Below are 23361 nucleotides of genomic sequence, written 5' to 3' on the forward strand. Positions count from 1 at the left end.
AATGCAGCAGTCATGTATGGAACACCTCGAAAAGCAAGGAAATTCATTGCAAAAAACGATGTTAATGCAGCGTTAGGGTTGAACACATTGCCACAAATGCAAGGGAATGTGGCGTTAGGGTTTTTAACTCTAACTCACCATTCCCACCGCCACACAAGCAGCGAAAGGAACCAGACAACACAAGCAACCACAGACTGCCGTCATCAGGTAAGGTATAGAACATGCAACTCTTTCCAGATGACACAAGAGACATCCATCATCATGGTCCACTGGTGCTGTAGCAATGGATATACATGTACACTTCAACACATACACACCCAATTCAGGCTGCAGAACCGTATCAACTTTACAAAAATAGAACTATATTTGCATGCACTTTTGATCTCAATGCAAGTATGAAAGTAACTGACATGTCTCAATGCACTATCACTGTTTTCTAGCTTTTCAAAGCATTCAAATGACCATATAGGCTGGATGGTAGGGAGCCTGCAACAGGCTTACAGCTCATTTCACCAGATATACTGTTGCCTAAAATGGCTGCTTCCAGGCTCCCTACCAGCCAACCTACATGGTTATTTGAATACTACCTGGAAGTCAACACACACTTGTACCTTCCATTACCATATCGACCTTGAGTTACGCTGGGATGCTTGTCTTGCAGCCTTGGTTCTGCAGTCTCTTTTTCCTAAATAGGGGGGGTGCGCCTTTACCATTCCTCAGAGAGAACTGCTAGGAGTCCTCCTCGGCACATCTTTCATCTGGAAAGAGTTGCACGTTCTATGTCTTACCTGATGACGGCAGTTTATATATATATATATATATATAATCTGGGATAGATGTATTATTGTGACACCAACATGAATGGTGTTTTGGTAGCAGACAATTGGGTATAGCCTTATTTAATAGAAAATAAAACGTTATACCTTCTTGCAATCCTATCATGATAAAAACTGTCGTGCAATATTTTGAAAGGCGATTTAAAATTGACATTTGATATTTACGGCAGGACAGGAAATAAGCTCACACATCACAAAACAAAATGGGAATCAACAATGCCAGCTGGAGGAAATACAGTGTTCAGTCTGTACTGACTTTCAAAGGTCTTTTTTCCGTTGAACCCCATAATACAGTGAGCGGCGTGACAAACACATCAGAATATTCTTATTTTTGTGTTTATTTTTTTTTTTTAGAAATGTGAACACAGCAAGTTGTTATTCAGAAGACACAGTTATGGTGAAACTTGGGGTGTGTTGCAGAGCTCTCTCTCGCGGCGCTCCGTAACATATGTTAGCAGTTACTGAACGGTCTGTTAGGAGCGAGCAGTTTCCCAATAGTAGGCAATACATCGCTGTATTTTAAAAAGCCTTCTCGGCTTATTAGTTGCACTAAATCCAGGTTTACAAGTTCTTTAGAGCTTTAAACACTCTAAAAAACACTCTGGAAATGATTCAGATTTATCAAATTATTTGAACAAATAAAAGTTTAGCTGTATGCCATATTCTGAAATACCTGTAAGAAAGGCTTTCGTGAATAGCATTATAAACTGTTACACTATTTATGAAATGTGTATAAACCTGAAACTGTTGGCTTGTTATTGCAATAAGATTAAAGGGATTTTAAAGAAACACCCACATTTAGAAGAAATTCTCTTTTTTACTGTAGCGATTTGTACTGTACATGGGCCATCACATTATCTGTACAGAGAATGATAATAAGGGATCAGACAGTATTAAATCTAGACCCAGTCTTGTTTACTTCTTCCAAGGTTAAATCTGACCAAAGCAATGATGTCCTTTTCAAATTAGCACAAAATACTGAACAACAAAATGGAATAATTCCTGCAAAAATAAAAATAAATATATAATGGTATATTAGAAGTTAGACACACACACATTCTATATACTGATATATATATATATATATATATATATATATATATATATATATATATATATACAGCTCTGGAAAAAATTAAGAGACCACTGCAAAATTATCAGTTTCTCTGGTTTTACTATTTATAGGTATGTGTTTGGGGAAAATGAACATTTTTGTTTTATTCTATAAACTATTGACAACATTCCTCCCAAATTCCAAATAAAAATATTGTCATTTAGAGCATTTATTTGCAGAAAATGACAACTGGTCAAAATAACTAAAAAGATGCAGTGTTGTCAGACCTCGAATAATGCAAAGAAAATAAGTTCATATTCATTTTTAAACAACATAATACTAATGTTTTAACTTAGGAAGAGTTCAGAAATCAATATTTGGTGGAATAACCCTGATTTTCAAGCACAGCTTTCATGCGTCTTGGCATGCTCTCCACCAGTCTTTCACATTTGATGTTGGGTGACTTTATGCCACTCCTGGTGCAAAAATTCAAGCAGCTCGGCTTTGTTTGATGGCTTTGTTTGGTGACCATCCATCTTCCTCTTGATCACATTCCAGAGGTTTTCAATGGGGTTCAGGTCTGGAGATTGGGCTGACCATGACAGGGTCTTGATCTGGTGGTCCTCCATCCACACCTTGATTGACCTGGCTGTGTGGCATGGAGCATTGTCCTGCTGGAAAAACCAATCCTCAGAGTTGGGGAACATTGTCAGAGCAGAAGGAAGCAAGTTTTCTTCCAGGACAACCTTGTACTTGGCTTGATTCATGCGTCCTTCACAGAGACAAATCTGCCCGATTCCAGCCTTGCTGAAGCACCCCCAGGTGAGTCCAATTTTCAGCTTTGCCCAACACCTGGTCATCTAATGGTTAGATGGAGACCTGGAGAGGACTACAAGCCACAGTGTCTCGCACCCACTGTGAAATGTGGTGGAGGATCGGTGATGATCTGGGGGTGCTTCAGCAAGGCTGGAATCGGGCAGCTTTGGCATGAATCAAGCCAAGTACAAGGATGTCCTGGAAGAAAACGTGCTTCCTTCTGCTCTGACAATGTTCCCCAACTCTGAGGATTGGTTTTTCCAGCAAGACAATGCTCCATGCCACACAGCCAGGTCAATCAAGGTGTGGATGGAGGACCACCAGATCAAGACCCTGTCATGGCCAGCCCAATCTCCAGACCTGAACCCCATTGAAAACCTCTGGAATGTGATCAAGAGGAAGATGGATGGTCACAAGCCATCAAGCAAGCCGAGCTGCTTGAATTTTTGCGCCAGGAGTGGCATAAAGTCACCCAACATCAATGTGAAAGACTGGTGGAGAGCATGCCAAGACGCATGAAAGCTGTGCTTGAAAATCAGGGTTATTCCACCAAATATTGATTTCTGAACTCTTCCTAAGTTAAAACATTAGTATTGTGTTGTTTAAAAATGAATATGAACTTATTTTCTTTGCATTATTCGAGGTCTGACAACACTGCATCTTTTTTGTTATTTTGACCAGTTGTCATTTTCTGCAAATAAATGCTCTAAATGACAATATTTTTATTTGGAATTTGGGAGAAATGTTGTCAGTGGTTTATAGAATAAGACAAAAATGTTCATTTTCCCCAAACACATACCTATAAATAGTAAAACCAGAGAAACTGATAATTTTGCAGTGGTCTCTTAATTTTTTCCAGAGCTATGTATATATATATATATATATATTGTAACACAGTGGGGATGGGATTGGAGTCATCCCCGCAGTAAAATGTGTGGGTTTGTTTTGTTTGATTGTATTGCTTTATTGTTTAATTGATTGTGTTAATTGTTGTAGTATTAATTATCCCCTGCACCTGGTAGCCATTGTCAAATTAGTACCAGGTGCAGGGTATTTAAGAGAGGCAGATAGTCTGCCCATGGCTGCTGAGAGAGAAGGAAGCAGGATAGGTGCTCTGCTTCCGAGCAGTCGGGTGAAGAAAGGTAGTGTAAACCTGTGTGGTTTGTTTCGTGGTGAAGATTTTGTTTTGTGTTCCAGGTAAACAGCTTAGCTGTCCTGAGTTATAGTTTAGGTTCCTGTTTGTTTAGTTAGTGCTCGTAAAGAGCTAGGTGTTTATTTTGTGTTTGTTTTGTTTGTGTTATTAAAAATTGTGCAACCGCACTTTAAAAAATCCATTTCTGTGTATTGGGTCTATTTTTAAAGGGGCAACGAACCGTGTGAGTTGCAATCTTTTACATGTGGTAGCAGCGTGTGTGGGCGCCCCTAGAGACCCAGAAAATGGATTTTAAAGAACTGATCGAGGTGATCAATAAAAATACCGCCGCTCAAAAAGAGCAGAATGAGAGATGGGAGAGAGAGCTGGGGTTGGCCCCGCTGAAGAGACAAGTGCGGGAGCCGACCGAACTGGAGCTGTTGTTCCAAAGGTGGGAGCAAGCGAGAGGAGCCCCGCAGACTCCAGCCCCAGAGCCCAGTGGGGAGGAGCCGCCGCTTCCAGAGCCCAGAGGGGAGGAGCTGCCGCTTCCAGAGCCCAGAAGGGAGGAGCCGCCGCTTCCAGAGCCCAGAGGGGAGGAGCCGCCGCTTCCAGAGCCCAGAGGGGAGGAGCCGCCGCTTCCAGAGCCCAGAGGGGAGGAGCCGCCGCTTCCAGAGCCCAGAGGGGAGGAGCCGCCGCTTCCAGAGCCCAGAGGGGAGGAGCCGCCGCTTCCAGAGCCCAGAGGGGAGGAGCCGCCGCTTCCAGAGCCCAGAGGGGAGGAGCCGTCGCTTCCAGAGCCCAGAGGGGAGGAGCTGCCGCCGCCCGAGCCAGAGGGGGAGGAGCTGCCTGAGCTGCAGCAGGCGCTGCAGCTGAATGAGGAAGAGGAGCTAAAGTGCCCGGCACCACCACAACCCCGACCTCCACACCAGCAAAGCAGTCCGGCGCTGGTGGGTACGGTCCCTTGCTCCGTGCTCGTGGACACCATGCCGGAATGCATGGACCTCCCTGTGCTCGACCTAGTGCCCAGGTCGGGGCACCACCAGGCACAGTTGCTCACCTGGTCCCTTGCTCCGCTCCCCCTGAAACCTCAGACGTCACGACGCGGTCGTGTGACGTCACTGGCGTTCCCCCTTCCTCCCGCTGTGTTCCCCCTGGAGTCTCATAGGTCGTTGCGCCGGTCCCGTGGCTCACACCTCTGCCTGTTGCTGCACCGTCCAGGGTACCGGCCTACGCGTCGGTCGCCCCTAGCAAGCCGTTTGGGTCCCTCCTCGCCGGATCATGGTCCCTACCCTGAAGCGCCGGAGGACTCCACCCATCCTCAAGCCCACCCGAAGGATCGGGAGAAGGTGGAACTTTGTGGACTCGAGGGTGGGTGGTTATGCTTTAGGGGAGGGGGTGGCCTTGGAATGGCCAGTCAGTGTTGCACACTTGGGGGGGAGGATATGTAACACAGTGGGGATGGGATTGGAGTCATCCCCGCAGTAAAATGTGTGGGTTTGTTTTGTTTGATTGTATTGCTTTATTGTTTAATTGATTTTGTTAATTGTTGTAGTATTAATTATCCCCTGCACCTGGTAGCCATTGTCAAATTAGTACCAGGTGCAGGGTATTTAAGAGAGGCAGATAGTCTGCCCATGGCTGCTGAGAGAGAAGGAAGCAGGATAGGTGCTCTGCTTCCGAGCAGTCGGGTGAAGAAAGGTAGTGTAAACCTGTGTGGTTTGTTTCGTGGTGAAGATTTTGTTTTGTGTTCCAGGTAAACAGCTTAGCTGTCCTGAGTTATAGTTTAGGTTCCTGTTTGTTTAGTTAGTGCTCGTAAAGAGCTAGGTGTTTATTTTGTGTTTGTTTTGTTTGTGTTATTAAAAATTGTGCAACCTCACTTTAAAAAATCAATTTCTGTGTATTGGGTCTATTTTTAAAGGGGCAACGATCCGTGTGAGTTGCAATCTTTTACAATATATATATATATATATACACACACACACAGTTGTAGTCAAAAGTACTCCAATGGAAATTTATAATTTCTAGATATTTCTCAAAAACAAATAATTATAGGAAAAATCTTCTCTATCAAAAGTTTTAGTGATATTGTGTTGGCAGCAGTGTGGAGTAGTGGTTAGGGCTCTGGGCTCTTGACCAGAGAGTTGTGGGTTCAATCCCAGGTGGGAACACTGCTGCTGTACCCTTGAGCAAGGTACTTTACCTAGATTGCTCCAGTAAAAACCCAACTGTATAAATGGGTAATTGTATGTAAAAATAATGTGTTATCTTGTAACAATTGTAAGTCGCCCTGGATAAGGGTGTCTGCTCATAAATAAATAATAATAATAAAATTGTTCCAGTTCATTCAAATTCCAAGGACTTCTCTTGTGCACAGTCTTCTTCAACTCATACCAAAGATTCTCAATTGGATTTAGATCGGGACTTTGACTAGGCCATTCCAGAACCTTAATTTTATTCTTCTTTAACCATTTCGAAGTAGATTTTGATGTGTGCTTTGGATCGTTGTTGTGTTGGAACGTCCAGTTGCACTTTAAACCAAGTTTTTTAGTGGAGGGTTTCAGATGATTGGCCAGTATCTGTTGGTATGCTATGGAATCCATTTTACCATGTATTTGAACTAAATTTCCTGTGCCATTAGAGGAAAAACAGCCTCATAGAAGAATATTATCACCTCCATGCTTAACAGTAGGTATGGTGTTCTTTTCTTTGCACGCCTCACCAGACTTTCTCCAAACGTAACGACTATCAGCATGACCAACTTTAAGCGATTGTCCTTGTGACGTTTTCCTAAGAGTGTCTTTTTCCTTGGCCTGCAACCATTGAGACCTTCACCATGCAATACTCGATCTATGGTTGAACTGGAAACCCCAGTCCCACTTTCGTTTTTTGATGCACACTTAATGGTCATGGGCACATTCTTCTGGGGTTTTTGTGTGTAGGCATTTTTGTACATTTCACCACAATTCTGTTTTAAATCCTCTGTATCATAACTGTAATACAGCTTTAAATCCCGCAAACAAGCCTCCATTCCTGATTCTAATCTCGTTTTAAATCTCTCAAGCGGAGTCTCCAATAGAAATGTAGGAATGTGCTGTCACTGAGTAGTTTGGGCGGGTTTAAAGTATTCAGAACGAATCAATGATAAATGCAAGTCAGGAAGGCAGGACATTGCCCAGCAGCACTGGGAAATGTATTTATTATTATTTTAGTAGTAGGTTTTATTTTTTAATGGGAAAAGGTTAAAGTCAACATGAATTGATAAACCATTTCCACAGTTTTTCCTGTGTTTTCTGGTGTTTATTGGCTATCCACCGATTTCATTTTTTTTGGTATCGGGTGCTTTATCAGGTTTTATCGGTTAAAACTGAAAATCAGAAGCCCTATATATATAGCATTATATACATATATATACATATATATATATATATATAACACTGTATATACAGGGCTTGAATTTCGGCGTGGGATCGCGGGAATCGCACATTTTCCAAGTTGCTCCCACATATCTGCAACTTTCAGTGCAGGAAAATCCCGCAGAGATATTTTAAGACACAAAGCTACTGTATGGCGCGCTGGTTAAGAAGAAAAGCACCTTTTTCTTCTGCTGCAGCAAAAACTTCACATCAGGAAATGGCAAAAGCAATGGAGAGTGCTCTGTCTCACAGTAATGAACAGCTGTTTGGTCTCCTGAAAGCAGCTTTACATTTTAAAAGGAATGATTCAGAAATCTCCAGAAATACATATACATAATTTAATCAAAAACATGTTACAATGTAATTGATTTTGAAAACTCTCTAGTCTGACAAACTACAAATACTGACATAATGCATTATATTATACTATACTGTAAATGCACAGTATAATGCAACGGAATGGCGCGTACCAACCTGTGCCAATATATTCATCCAAATGAGGGTAAATATAGAACTTTGTGTACCTCAAAGTTGGGGTTCTTATTTCACTGCTATTTCATTGTGCATCATTATTGTGCAAAGTGTCCCTTGCTTTTTGTGCATACACAAAACAGGCCACAGTGAAAAAATGGCATGCGACAAGTGATTCAGCAGGTTTACAGGAGGCAAACTGATTGCTTGAGGCAGGCGAAGGGTGTTGCAAGCAGTGTCAGTGAATTTAACCAGGCAACATAATACAATATATGCATTGTGAGTGTGTACATTAAGTCTACAGAACAAAAATATATGAATCTATGATTAAAGTCACACATTCTACCTGCATGCTACAATTGACAGAAGAAATGCAGAGGGTTTAAAACTAAATGCATGCAATCCTTCAGGTCAGTTTCTGCTAGAAACATGGAAAAACAAGAATGGCTTAAATAGCTGAAACCCCAGTGCACTAGAGCGGAGCAAAAACCAAAGTAGTTGAGCTAGATGTTAGGGCTGAAATGAAGGACCTTGAAATGACATTCAGTAGTAATAACCAAGTTTGAAATCCATAAAATACAAATATTCTATGGTAGAATAGTAGGGCTATTTACTAACTTACCAGAATGTCTGGTTTTCGTCACTCGACAGTGGTTCTGGAAGTTGAGTAGAATAGGCACAAACAATGACCAAATACTGAACAGCTATGGCTAAAGGTTTTGCATCGCCTAGAATTTTAGGATTGAGACATGATTAAAAAAAAAATGATATCGCAAAAGTCTCCCGGAAGCCATATTTTTCAATTTTTGTCAGATTAGCATTAAATATATGGAATACTACAAAGCGGCATGTAATTCCATATGTTAACAACAGGGGCAGCAGTGTGGAGTAGTGGTTAGGGCTCTGGACTCTTGACCGGAGGGTCGTGGGTTCAATCCCAGGTGGGGGACATTGCTGCTGTACCGTTGAGTAAGGTACTTTACCTAGATTGCTCCAGTAAATACCCAACTGTATAAATGGCTAATTGTATGTAAAAATAATGTGATATCTTGTAAATCGCCCTGGATAAGGGCGTCTACTAAGAAATGAATAATAATAATAATCTGAGAATACATTATACAGTATAACATAACTGGAAGATCTTTGACTCTTTAAATTTATAATGTGGATCTGCATCGGCCATGCAAAACTGACCTGTGTACAGATTGAAAGGCGACAATTTGTTTTTAATTGAAAGCACTTTGGAGATTATACACAACAGCACAACCTAATTGTGTGATTTAAAAGTTTAACCGGCTTTCAAATGAAATGTGTCGGTTCAGTGAGACCTTAAAGGAAAATTATTCAGAACCGTTGTATTCGTCCCATCCCTAATATATATATATATATATATATATATATATATATATATATATATATATATGATAATCTTAAAATTGAATGATGTGATAACTAGAAACAAGAACAGAACTAGAATTATATATATACATGACAGTGTTCAAAAGCACACATCTCCCCAGCATTTAAATAAAAAAATAACCATAATAAAGAGTGACACACCTGTGCACGCTTCCCTGCAGACAATTGTATTGAGATGAACTAATTGAGTTAATTGCTGCTGTTAATGAGATGGATTTAATCTGGTGTTTTTTTTTTTAATATTTAGGGAAAAAAAATAAATTACATCATTGTTGACGCAATAAGCCTGTGTGATAATGATCTAAAAGGCAACTTGAAATGATCTTCAGCAGCAATACGTGGCCTTAAAACCTGGCTGAGGTTATACTGTGCTTGCGGGTAAAATAATAATCCATTGTTTTAAAACCTTTTTCATTCTACCTTTAAGCAATGACACACTACAGGGTTTGTGTTGTGCTGGGGTAACATGTCTAAGGTGGAATGTGAAGCACAAGGCAAAACCAGTGGCGTTATTCCAGTACAGATGGATGGACGCCCATTTCCAATATTCATGGCGGGGATAATTATGCATTTCCTGTAGGCTGTTGGCAATTGCAGTAGCCTAACAAATGTATATTGTTCCCAAGTGTGTGTGAATCGAAGAACGTTCTCGCTCAACTTTCATTGTTGATGTACTATATACTTTTGGTTAAAATGTGCATACAGCACAATTGAGAAAATGTGTCCTCATATTAGAGTTTAGGGATTTCTCACAGACTACCAACAAATGTAGAAATTTATACTTCGACCTATACAGATACTTGTAATTGTATAGACTAATAAACTTTGAAAAATAATTTAAAACACCATCAAACTGTATTGTAATTGCAAATATTAATGTGGTTATATATGATTGATTCCAAGCATGAGGAATATTTAATAATGATTAATAAAAAGTATTGTTTTAAGAAGCACTTGGCTGACATCTTGTGTCATGTGTAGTTCAGAAGATAAATGGTTTGGGGCTTTGGAAAAAGGGAAAGCAGTTTATTAATTTGAGGATCATATCAGGGACCATTTAGGATTTTCTCACTGGCCTCAAGTTGTTACCATATTGGAAATTTCTAGCCTAACGGGTCAACTCTCCTGAAAGTTTTTGGAAAATGTGATACTGCGCTAATGCAAATAAATTAACAATAATAATAATAATAAAATATTGTGCAAGCAATGACAGTTTTAATCTTAGTCTTAAGTACCATTAGTATGTTTTTGATAATCAGGCAGCACTAGGTCTAACCCTAGAATTAAATTTTATTGTATCCTTGTAGTGGCTTTAAAAAGTACCAACTATTGATAAAACAAAACTGTGCTGAAGATAGTTGATAACGCTTGGTATTTCTCTTCATGCCACAGGCAATTGTTGCATTAAATAACTGCATACTCAAGAGTATTGTTCTTTGGTACTTTTTAAAAGCTGTTGTCCTCTGGTAAATAATTAAGGTGATTGAGTTCAAGATATCAGTTCATATTTGATTTTCTTCCCAGAACTATCGCTCCTTGTCACAGGGTACTCCCCGCCCCTGTGCATATTATCTTTTGTGTTTTGTATTTGTTGTATTATTATTTAAAAACGTATTGTTTAATTCGTATAAACTACAATGTTTTGTTATTATTGCTTTTGCAGAATGGACAGGGTTAAACTTCCCCATCCATTCTAACCCCATGCAGAATGTGACCGTCTCCAGATGGATTGATTAATTTATTTTGTTTGTCAAATTTGGCGGGGGGGGGGGTTAACCCTGGGCAATATGTAGTATCCGTTTGATATGGAATTTAAGTAAGTACATGACACAAGGATAAATGGAACCCTCCTTCTGGCGCTGAAATCCTCCAAGTTTATCACTTCACTTTGTACTTTCTGTCTCTATGCACCATCAGAGTATATTTTTGTAGGATAATACAGGGAATCCTAAAATCTTTGACTAAATTAACAAGATAACCAAAACAATCCCTCTAATTTTAGTAACCTCTCCGCTGGCCATTCGCCATACATACAGACTGTTCAAGAAAATAACCCTGTGTTAACAGACAGCTGAATTAAAGCAAAACAAATACCATTTTTACTGCGATGTAAAAGACGAACCAGGGTACACTGCTCTAATCAAGTCTACTGCTGTTAATTGAATATAATTATCAAATTGATGATTTATTATGACACACACTCGAATTAAATCGATAAGGCACTACTTCCAAATGCAAACGCTTCATCCTGATGTGACTAAAGTAAAGATACAAAGTGACAGTTCGCAATAGTCATGCTTTCTGCATCGGCTGTCCAAAATAAATCCCTTCTTTTTAAGAAGGATTTTTTTGCAGTCATTCTCAGTATCAGACAAAGCTAATCGGATGATTTAAATAAAAGTGAAAATTAAGAAACATAGTAGCAGTTGAATAATTTCATTTAATTTATTTGTGCTTTTTATTTGCTCTTTTTACGTTGTTATTCTTGGAAAATATATGATCCTCTGTTTGCACTGAGGTATTTAACACAGGCTGGATTGATCTCCAACAATCTAATTGTTACACACATTTCACTCAGAACTTTCTAAATTATAGCCTGAAGTAAATGTACATTTTAACAAAAGGGAATGCGTTGCTAAAACTAACTTATGAACACGTTTCCAAATAAAATACCCTATACAAAATACAAGGCACATTTACTTAACTTTCTGCATTAACTAAATGCATTTGGATTATGAAAAGAAATACAAACAGAAAAGCCGCAAATAACTTTTTGCCACAATGACTAATTAATAAAATCTGTTTTTAATTCCATGATGATTACCGGTAAATTTAATTAAACATTATAAACCCATAGAGAGTAACATGGGGGAAGACACCCCCATGAGGTAAGATACTTACCCCTATTAATTTGTGTTCTTAACACTTAATGGCACCAGATCTCTTGTAAGCACAATCCTCACATCTTACTGTTCATTTTCAACCTATATGTAAACCGGAAGCAACGCACATGTGGAAGTTTGTAAAATCAGTTGTAGGTGTACATGAATACTTTCAGTTTGTTCTGGAATATGTGCTATGGCGATAGTAAAGCCTTATGAGTATAAATCCAAGAGTTAAAACACAGAGTGAGAACAGGGGTTTTTTAGTAGGCCCAAACATTTGTTTGGTATTTATGAGGCAAGTTGCCCCCTCCCATATTGGGGAAGATGCCCCCGGGCACTTAACGTAAGGCTAGTAATCAGAAGAAATGATTTACATTCATAATTTATGTTTGAAAACAGGTCATGTCAATACATTATGAGAGATACTGTAGACCTGGATATTTCTGGATGCCATCGAATCATTGACAAAGGATAGATGGGTGGATGAATGCATGGATGACAGCCTATATGCATGCATGTATTTGATATTTTTATTGACATATGTACACTCAAAATGATGCAAGCCAGAAGAAACAACAAAAGAAACACCAAAGAAAGGAAAGCAAAAACAAACCAACGTCACAACAACAGAGTCAGGGTAGAAGATGATGCTGAATGCTTATACTGCACAGAAGTACTGTCAGTGGTGGCGAATGGATCCAGTGTGAAACATCTCATAGATGGGCACATGTGGACTGTGCTGCTGTCTCTGGTGATGGTTTAATATGTGAATTATGCACAGAGAGAAGCATTCCATAGCCTACTTTTAAATGACAAGGTTCATGGTAAAACTTAACACTAATTCCTAAATGCTTAAAATGTTAATGTTTTAAATGTTTTAAAAACATTTCCTAAGGCTCATGTTCGAATTCTTAAATGCTTAAAATATTAAAATGTTTTAAGAACATTTGTGATTTAAATAAAGTTCTCTATTTTTCATCCTAGTGTATTGTGTTCTTTTACATTTTTACAAAGTTCATCTTATTTTTTAGGTGATGTGTATTGTTTTAAGGGGGTTATTTGTCAAATTACAAGAATAGCAATTTATTTTCTTTGAACGCTTTTTATGCCGTTTGTACATTGATTTATGAACTTTACTTTTATTCTTCTTTCATTTAAAATGTCAGTAGCACTTTAGATTACAGTTAGTGTTCTGAGTTTCCGGTTTATTCCGAATTTTACCAAAAAATTACAGGATTTTTTTTTTTTAACAGGACGTCGGTTTTTACTGCTTTATACCCGATTTTTGTCCATTGTTCAATATTTTCCCAGTACTATTTTCTAGGAAATATTTTGAATAAAATACTTACACGAAAATATAATATTTTTAGTGGATGAGGAATGGAGAGAAAATGTAAATGTTTCGAAGTATGCAAAAAGCATAAAAAGTACCAGCTACCTTGGCAAAATGTGGCTTCGACTTGCACCGATTCTGCTTCATCATACATGCCAGGGACATTATTAATAAGAAACCAGAACTGCTACTCATCATATTCCACATGTAAAGTGTTTTTCCTGAGATTTTTTTTCCACTGATTTTTACAGATGTTTCAATTAAAAACTGTTTTGCACCAATTTTCTCTCTATTTTAATATATGTAAAATAAATGGTTTTTAAAGATAAAACCCGAAAACGCGGAACACTAATTACAGCCCACAAATAACCATATAATTACTGTGTAATTTTATGGTAATAATCCAGTTTTACTGGGTAAATACCAATTGTTTTTCGTTCTTTCATTGTAACTACTGTTGGAATAGACTGGAAGACTGTAACTGAATAACTGTTCATTTATTTGCAGCCTGTTTCTCATTGCAATCACTAACTGCATTAATGAGAATACCACTTTAAGATGACAGGCAACAGCAAATTGTTAAAATTGTAATTATAAGCAGGAAACAAGACTGTTTTCATTTAACTACCTGCTTATTCCAACAGTAGTTACAATGAAAGAACAGAAAACAAGTGGTATTTACACAGTAAAACTGGATTATTACCATAAAATTACACAGTAATTACATGGTTACTTGTGCTCTGCAATCTAAAGGGCTACCAAAATTTCCATCATTTTCCGTGCATAAAATGAGATTTTGCCCATGTTACCCTACACATTCTGAATATCAAAATAAATACATGTTCTCAAAAAGAAACAGCCAAACAAATAAAATAATCGAACAATACATACACCTGTGTTAAGCAACTTAGAATATTTTTTTTTAGAAAGCAGCAAAAATAAAAAAAAACACAAATACATAAAGAGAAGTTTGGGAAGTGCCCTAAGTTTTCTGCTACTTCAGATATCCAAGGAGCCTCTGTTATCTCTTCAGAGTTAGATACAGGAAGAGATCATCATCAGCTAAAAATAAAATCTAACTGCTTACCTATTGGTCTGTTGTTGTCCAGCTGGGGAACAAACAAGGCCTTTTCTCTGGAGGAAAATTTGTAGTCTTGATCTACAGAGTAAATTCCCCCGGCATACTGCCGGGAGACATCTTTGTCACCTTGCTTCTCCCCAATGACCTGTAGGATGAGATCCAGAAGTGTCCTCCTTTCTTTCTGCCTAGATTCCTTGCTGTCCATGCATTGGCCCGAGGTGACCAGCAGAAAGATAATGCCCAGGACTATGTGCCATTTCCTTTCAGTCTGCATCGCTTACTATCTGCATATGCAAAGAAAGATACAAAATGTATATAGCTCCTGCTTCTGATCCACTCTTTTCATTGGGCTTCTTTATTCTTTCTTTTTTTGTGTGCTTTTCACATGGTCTGACTATTCACCCTAATTGACGGAACAGACTCCACTCCCACAGCACTGATTTCAATCCATAACTAACATCTCTCTAGGATGCATTTATAGCTACGGATTAGAAAAAGGTATTATCAAAGCAACACACTACAATCCGGGCTTTAGTTCAGATTTACTTTGCACTTATCCTCACATTATCAGTGAGTCTATTCAGCAATGCCAGAACATTTTGCTCCAGTTGTTTTTAAAAACTTCCAGATACATTACTGAATGAAATTGTAGTGGGAGTGGCATAACCTTTTGCATAAAAGCTTGTCTGATGTTTATACTGTATATCCTGCTGTACTGTTCACATAACACAGATGTTATTTAATGTGCACTTAAACTATCATATCCACACCAGTAACTTCTACACGGTCCTATATACTACATTATTCTTAGCATTCTGGGGAAATGAGTGAATACACAAATGAAAAGTTAACCATTAGCCTATTCCATAAAGATTGTTTTTTAGGATTCATGCAGTGGTGTGCAGTTAACAAAGGGCAATAGTTTATTTTGGAGAAACAATCAACAGCGCATTAACACTTCATTAGGTAGCAATATATTCATGCAGTTATTGGAATACCGTAGGTACTGTGGAATTTGTCACAGCATTTCCAAACATACAAGCAAAGCTATTGCCAAGGCTTTTCTGATTAAAGGACCAAGGAAGACTAGCTACTGTCTCATCGCTACGTGTATTATTGGCTATAGGGTTTTGGAGTTTTGTAACTTATGGTAGACCACACATAACTCATAATCGTCTACTTCACGACTAGTAATTATCTGCAGACTGAACAGTACATACAACACTAACAAAATAAACTGCATGTGGGAATGTAAACTATTATGATGTCCAGTCTTAAAATTCTTAAACGTGAACCCTATCATGATCCACGGCATGTGAACACCGACAGTATTTCCACAATTGCAGCGATGCGTTTCAACTAAAAATATTATTATTATTATTATTATTATTATTATTATTATTATTAATAATAATAATAATAATAATAATAATAATAATAATAATAATAATAATAATAATAATAATAATAATAAAGAACAGCAACACAAAAAGTATCTAAATGGTTTTAAACAACATTGCCAAAAATGCATACATATTTTTCATAACTTACACTTTAAGATGTGGACGAAAGCTTTTTTTTTTTTTTTTTTGAAGTCTGCAAAGAATGTTGAATCAATCAACAAAAAATCTCCCCGGTACTGCTGGTTTGGTTTTTGAAGGAGATAGCAGCCTGTTGATCCGTGCGTTGTCTTTCTTGTGTCTTGCAAGAAACCATACGGGTTCACTTTTTTATTCTCAGCAAGTGCTAGTTGAATTCAATACTATCGACTTCGGGTGGGTGGCAAACAGTGAAGACATCTTTGGTATTGTTTTTTTTTCGCTCGTGGTCGCTCCCTTTAGCCCATGTGCCTTTTTAGGCAGTACATCACAATTGAAAGTCAATATCTGCTGTAACCCCTTCTGTAACACGGTAATTTATATGTGTCTGAATGCGCCGGCTTATTGTAGCTGAGGAATCCAACTGGGACAAGCCCCACATGTTTCAGGGATTCCGGCTGATGACAGATACCTGTAAATCAGAAGTTGTTCTGCATCGCCTGGCTGTAAAAATAGATACACCTGTTTTAAGTAATGACCAGCGGATATATTGCTCGGGGACATAGGCGGCGCGTGATACACACACACACACACACACACACACACACTTATATATAATTTTATTTTATTACTGTCACTAGTGAGTCTTAATACTAAGTTTCATTCATTGTGTTGAGTTTGAAAAATAATTTATCGCACAAAACAGACCTCGAAACCACTCAGGGATGCTACATATATATTTGACATTGTTTTTTTTTTTCCCCCCCAACATAAGCGGCCAAATAAATTAAGTTTAATATAGCACTAGGTTGTACTTTAAATCATGTTATGCCTATTTAAGCAAATTAGAAAAACATTAAGGATAACAAGCTGCACTGGTTTTTTTTTAAAACCTTTAATCCTTTAGCCTGTTCTGTAGTCCTAGACCTACACCAATTTCGAACACTATTTCCATCACTTCACACCAATTTAAATCAATTATTAATACTGACTATTAAACTTCGACACGCACTTACGTAATTATCATCAAGGGCTATTAAACGTCTTAGGTATATTTGCAAATAAATAAATAAATAAATGCACTCTTACTATAAACCTTTGAACTTAAGAAAGTTTACAAACGAGAGGAGGCCATTCAGCCCATCTTAGGCTCAGATCGCCGGGAAGAACGGACGTTAAACCTGCCAAGCATTGTCTCCGCCAATGACATTGAAATGCAACTAAATCCTGTATTTTGGACCGTGGTGATACTGCAACAGGACCGTCGCAGCCTTGTTTACCTGCGTGTCCGAAAACTGTCTTTGGTAAGCAAAACCATTAATTTTCATCAGAATATTAAAATGCTTTCCCTTTCAATTTGAAGACGACCACCAAAGACATTAGGTATGGGATATGCCTGCCCATTGGGTAGGTATTGCTGAGCTCTCTATACCAGAGCTGCCTATAGTCCCCTTCCTTGGATGATACACTCGGTCCCGCCCACCGAGGGGATAAAACTGCCATCCAAAGGAAGCCATTTCTCTTTTTTCTTCTCAAGACGGTACGGTAAGACCTCTGTGTTGAGCTGAGCGTATTGATAGAAAAGAGCTTCTCGAGTTGAATCGAGTCGATTGTATTTCCCTTGCATTTGTGCTGAAAGCTGGCTTGTCGCTTTCCCAGAATCAACGACTTGAAAAAGACCAAGCCTTTTTTTGCCTTTCTGTCTTTCAGCAGCCTCCTCGCTTGCGTGGTAGGCTGCTCTTTGTATCTGTCTGTTGTATGTGAGCAACTGCCTGTGCAGTCATCCGCGAGTGGTTGTCTATTCTTCCGGAGAGTACACAGTTCTTCCACGGGGCTAGGCCTTGCCTTATCCCCGCTGTTGAGTGACTCTTCCAGCCGTGCTCTCCGAGTCGAGTGCTCTCCGTGTCGAATAGACCCTGCCGGCTATGTAGGCCCGCCCACCTCAGTGAGTCGGGCCATGTAAACAAATATTGTGCTCTCCTCTATATTATCTTTCCACGTGTTTGCTGTCTGCTTCAACTCGCCCACCGTGGCTTCGGCCTTGTGTCCCCCTGGTACAAGCTATGCGCTGACTAGGTGTGTTGACCACGCGGATAGGGTAGGCACATTGCGTTGCGGCCTCCCCGCTGCTTCGGGAACCGTGGCGCACGCATAGCCCTTGATACTCAGGTATCTCGGTGCACAAGTGCTCAGTGCATACAGCACACGGTGCCCAGTGCCTGAGCACGGTCACAGTGCTGCACGGTACATGGTGCACATAGTGCTCTCAGTACTCGGTGCACGCGGTGCTTGGTACTCACGGTGCACACAGTGCTTGGTAGCACTGCCACAATGCTAGTGCGAGAACGCATGGTGCTGCATGGTATGCGGTACACATAGTGCACGGTACTCGGTGCGCACAGCGCTCGGGCCGCACGGTGCACGCGGTGCACTCAGTGCATGGTGCACACGGTGCTTGATACAAGGCTAGTGTGGGCACGCACAGTGCTGCACGGTACGCGGTGCACATAGTGCACGGTACTTGGTGCGCACGGCCCTCAGGACACACGGTGCATGGTGCACACAGTGCTTGGCCACTGCCTAGACCTAGTGTAACAGCTCATGGTGCTGTACGGTACTTGGTGTGCACGGGCTCAGCACACGGTGCTTGGTACTACACTGCTGCATGGGCATACGGTGCCGCACGGTACGCGGTGCACAAGGTGCCCATGGTACTCAGTGCGTGGTGTTAGGTACCCTCTGCTACAACGCTAGTGGGTGAGCTCACGGCGTTTGCACTTAACCAGTGCTTGAGCGCAGTGCAAGTGGTGTTTTCTGCATGGCCCATGCAAAACTCCAGGCCCATGTCAGGCAAGTCAGGGTTCCACCCTTGCATGGCCTGCAACGCCAATATCCCACAAGAGGACAAGCATACCCTTTGTGTGCGATGCTTGGGCGTTCAACATGCCACCTTGGCCCTCGAGAGGGAGGTGGCCTGTAACATTTGTGAGGCCTTCCAGCCCCGGGTGAAAGAAGCTCATTTGGGGAGGGCCATGAGGGCGAGCTCCGCATCCTCTATGGCGGGACCATTGATGGCTCTTGGAGCCCCAGACCCCCTCCTCCATCCTCGATGCGCAGGCCGCTCGCAGTTACTCCCCATCGCCATGAGCGAGAAGGATGAAGCGTTCCAAGCAGGCAAGGGATATTATGGATCTTAAGGCCCAGATGGCCCAGGTCTTAGAGCTCTTGGCTAAACAGGCCCAGGCTCTGTTGCAGCCCCAATTGCCGTACCCCTCCTCCCCTAGGAGTTCAGGGGGGATGGAAAGAGGCGTCTCAGTTGGCGCAAGAGGACACGCTCTCCATAGCGGCCTCTGGGCAGGAGGCCTCCTTCTCCTCTGACATGCAGGTGGGCGAGACCTCTGCTGAGGAAGAACCTGGCTTCAAGGTGGCCTCAGAAGCCAGTGCTCAGACCCCCTTTTCGGCACAACAGCTGCAGTACTGGCACACTTGCACCTCAGACTCCTGGGTGCTCACCACCTTGCAAAACGGTTAGGTGCTTCAGTTCCGCTTGGGATCTCCTCCCTTTCGAGGCATTACAAATACTTTTGTGACAGATCCTCTCCAGGCCTCGGTACTTTAGAAGGAAGTGTCCGCCTCGATGTGCAAGCGAGCCATACGTCTCGTAGACCCCTCCTCTCACGGAGAGGGGTACTACTCAAGGTATTTTCTGGTACCCAAGAAGGACGGCAGTTTTTGCCCCATCTTAGACCTGAGGCTCCTCAATGGGTTCTTAAAAGAAAGGAGGTTCAGGGGCTCCCGAGTGGCGCATCCAGTAAAAGCGCTCCGTGTGGAGTGCAGGATGTGCCCTATAGTCTGGACGTCATGAGTTCGAGTCCAGGCTATTCCTTTGCTGACCGAGGACGGGAGCTTCCAGGGGGCGGTGCTTAATTGGCCAAGCGCTGCCCGGGGTGAGGGAGGGTTAGGTCGGCCAGGGTGTCCCTGGCTCACCGTGCACCGCGACCCCTGTAGTCTGGCCGGGCATCTGTGGGCTTGCCTGTAAGCTGCCCGAGAGCTGCATTGTCCTCCGAGGCTGTAGCTCTTGGGTGGCTGCATGGTGAGTCCACAGTGTGAAAAAAAGCGGTCAGCTGACGGCACTCGTTTCGGAGGACAGTGTGTGTTCGTCTTCGCCCTCCCAAGTCAGCGCAGGGGTGGTAGCGGGGAGCGGAGCCTAAAAATAATTGGCCATTCCAAATTGGGAGAAAATAATACAAATAATTGGCAACGACTAAATTTAAAAAAGGATACCTGGTTTTACTTTTATTGGTATGTGCAAATGTTGACGTTACTCCATCCATTCGATGTTTTAAATTAAATTGCAGTCCTTAGTTATAAAAACAACTCCTTTCCAACTCCAAGTATCTTGTCTTTTCTTATTAGTCACTGCGTTGCTCTGCTTAACATTTAGTATGTCTTTATATTCACCATAACGTTAAATTACCTTTCTAATTTCAATGTTACCCAAGTTCGGATTACTTCTTTTAACACTTGCTATATACATTATTTTATTTCAGTTCACACATTCAAAGTTCACCAGTGCCATGCTCCCAGAAGCTGTTTCATGACTGGGTAGCAACAGCTGCTGTGTACAGTCATTACAGCAGAACCCATGCAGGGATCTGTTAACATTAGCTAAAAACAAGGCAATAAAATTGGCAACATTTTCAAACAGAATATGATTACTGTAGAATGTTGCTATTACAAGCATTGCATAATTAATTAGGGTCCTTACGTTTAATATATAAATAACAACGGGTTTAAGAATTACATAACACGTGTTAAGCGTCAGCATTAAAAAAATAAATTAAAGAAAGACATGTTTGCTTCTACTAGTAGCTAATGTATAATGTTTTTTTGTGTACTCGAATATGTAATATGCTAATCGATTTTTTATTTTTTTATTTTTGTTTAACCGTGTATTTGACTACACTGACCCATCCCTAATTTAGGATTATTATAATTATGGTAACAGCTTGGTTGCGGGTTTGCTTGTGAGAAAATGAGTATCATACATTTTCAAATCTTGAATACAGTATTTTCATTTTCTGACAGGCACTAAATGTGTGCATGTTAAACGGAAGAAGTAACATATATTGAAAGGCTTTGTTTAGCCAATTTCTTTTGAGATGTGGGCTCTCTTTGGTTACCATACACAGTTAGAAACATATTGAAAATAAAAATCATCATGAAAAAATATATAAATATATTGGGCCAGATAAAATTGCATCCGGGCCAGTAAAAACACTAGCTGAGTGGCCCAAGGGGCCAGTAGTTAAAAATCTAAATGTAGAGCCCTGGTTGGTGAGGAAGGGTCGGATTCTTCGTATGTTGCTCAGGAAGAATCGGCAGGTGCGTGCAAGAGTGGAGATGTGCTGGGAGTAGGAAAGGCAGGGGTCCAGGGTTACTCTGAGGTTCTTGGATGAGCAGGAGGGAGAGAGCATGGTAGATTCCAGAGGAATGAAGATAGAGAGATCAGAGGAGGGGGAAGATGAGGGGAAGAAAAGGAGGTCAGATTTAGAGAAGTTGAGTTTGAGGTGATGCAAGTGCATCCAGGAGGAGATAGCAGACAGACAGGTAGAGATACGGGTGGGGATGGTGGGGTCAGAGGGGGGGAAGGAGAGGAAGATCTGAGCATCATCAGCATAGAAATAGTATGAGAAACCATAGGATGCAATGAGGGGGCCCAGGGAGCGGCTGTAGAGAGAGAACAGGAGAGGACCCAAGACTGATCCTTGGGGGACTCCTGTTGAGAGAGGGTGAGGTGTGGAGGTTGAGCCATGAAAGGTTACCTGGTTACCTAGGTGCGGTCGAAGAGGTGAGGAGAAACAGGCCAGAGCAGTGCCAGAGATTCCCAGGTCAGCGAGAGAGGATAGGAGAATAGAGTGATCGACAGTGTCAAAGGCAGCAGAGAGATCGAGGAGAATTAGGACAGAGGAGAGAGAGGCAGCACGGGCAGAGTTTAGCGAGTTAGTGACAGACAGGAGAGCAGTTTCAGTGGAGTGAGCAGAGCGGAAACCAGATTGGAGAGGGTCGAGCAGAGTGGTTAGACAGGAAAGCAGAGAGCTGGCAGTGTACTGCACATTTGAGGGTTTTAGAGAGGAAGGGTAAGAGGAAGACAGGACGGAAGTTCTGGAGGGAGGTGGGGTCGGGTAGGTTTTTTGAGGAGGGGGGTGATAAAGGCTGGTTTGAAGGCAGAGGGAAAGAGGCCAGAGAGGAGAGAGGTGTTGAGAAGGGAGGAGATGAAGGGGAGTAGAGCAGGAGCAGCAGCTTGAAAGAGGTGAGTGGGGACAGGGTCCAGGGCTCATGTGGTAGGTTTGTGGTCCTGGAGGAGGGTGAAGAGATCAGAGTCTGGGAGGGGAGAGAAGGAGGGTGAGTTAGTAGGGGAGACAGGGTGTTGGGGTTGGAGTGGGAAGAGGTGTTAAAGAGTTTATTATTGGAAAAACATTTTGGAATTGGTTTTAGCCCCCTTAGCAATGTTCATTTCTATCTCTCTCTTGGCCTTTCTAACTTCCTTTTTGACTTGCGTTTGCAGTTCCAAGTACTCTTTCTGTGTACTTTGTTTTTTTGGTCCCTTTTAAACACTATGTAAAGTGCCTTTTTCGCTTAATATTTTTTTTTAATTGATCTATTAAACCACTTTGGCCATTTTGTTTTAGATTCAGATTTGTCTACTTTTGGGATGTAATTGTTTTGCGCCTCTAGTACTACATTTCTAAAAAACAGCCATCCTTTTTCTGTGGATGTTTTCTCTATTTTACTCCAATATACTTCTCTGTTTCATACCTTCATAGTTTGCTTTTCTAAAATTGTAAACCTTAGCTTTAGTCATTACTTTTTGGGTTTTAAAAATCACTTCAAATGAGACCATGTTGTGGTCTGAGTTTACCAATGGCTCTCTGACCTCTGTTTTAGTTATTCTGTCTTCATTATTTGAAAAGGCTAAATCAAGGCATGCCTCCCCTCTAGTCGGTGTCTTGATAAATTGCGTTAGGAAGCAGTCATTTGTCATTTCCACCATTTCAGTTTCGTTCGTCGTGCTACCCACCGGGTTTTCCCATTTTAGATGGGGGAAGTTGAAATCCCCCATTAGTATGGCTTCTCCTTTGCTACACGCATTTCTAATGTCATTGTATAACAGATTATTATTATTTGGTCACCAGACCTGGATACAATAAAATTCCTTTCCAACTGGATTATAACTCTCTTTTTCTGTTTTATCATGCACTTCATCACTCCTGCACCTGTACCCACTTAACCATTTTGCCACAGTCAGCCAAATAGCCCAGTAAAACTTGAAAGTGCTTGTTGAAGTTCACAGACTTTTGCCAAAACCTTTCCCCCGTCATAGCC

General features: G+C 40.9%; 1 protein-coding gene across 3 annotated transcripts in view; it reads right to left on the minus strand.

Moving 5' to 3' along the window:
• Positions 1-16420, minus strand: part of LOC117435376 (ALK and LTK ligand 1-like) — a 31630-nt gene extending 15210 nt beyond the window's left edge. For 2 of the 3 annotated variants that reach the window (XM_034058474.3, XM_034058472.3), the window contains exon 1: positions 14444-15006. In XM_034058474.3, coding sequence (XP_033914365.1) covers positions 14444-14711 — 268 coding nt within the window. In that variant the 5' untranslated portion in view covers positions 14712-15006. Of the gene's footprint in view, positions 1-14443; positions 15007-15988 lie in introns of those variants that run through there. The other variant, XM_034058473.3, reaches the window with a different exon arrangement.
• Positions 16421-23361: the final 6941 nt, after the last annotated feature.

The sequence above is a fragment of the Acipenser ruthenus genome, chromosome 3, assembly GCF_902713425.1.
Source record: "Acipenser ruthenus chromosome 3, fAciRut3.2 maternal haplotype, whole genome shotgun sequence".
Taxonomy (NCBI): Eukaryota; Metazoa; Chordata; class Actinopteri; order Acipenseriformes; family Acipenseridae; genus Acipenser; species Acipenser ruthenus.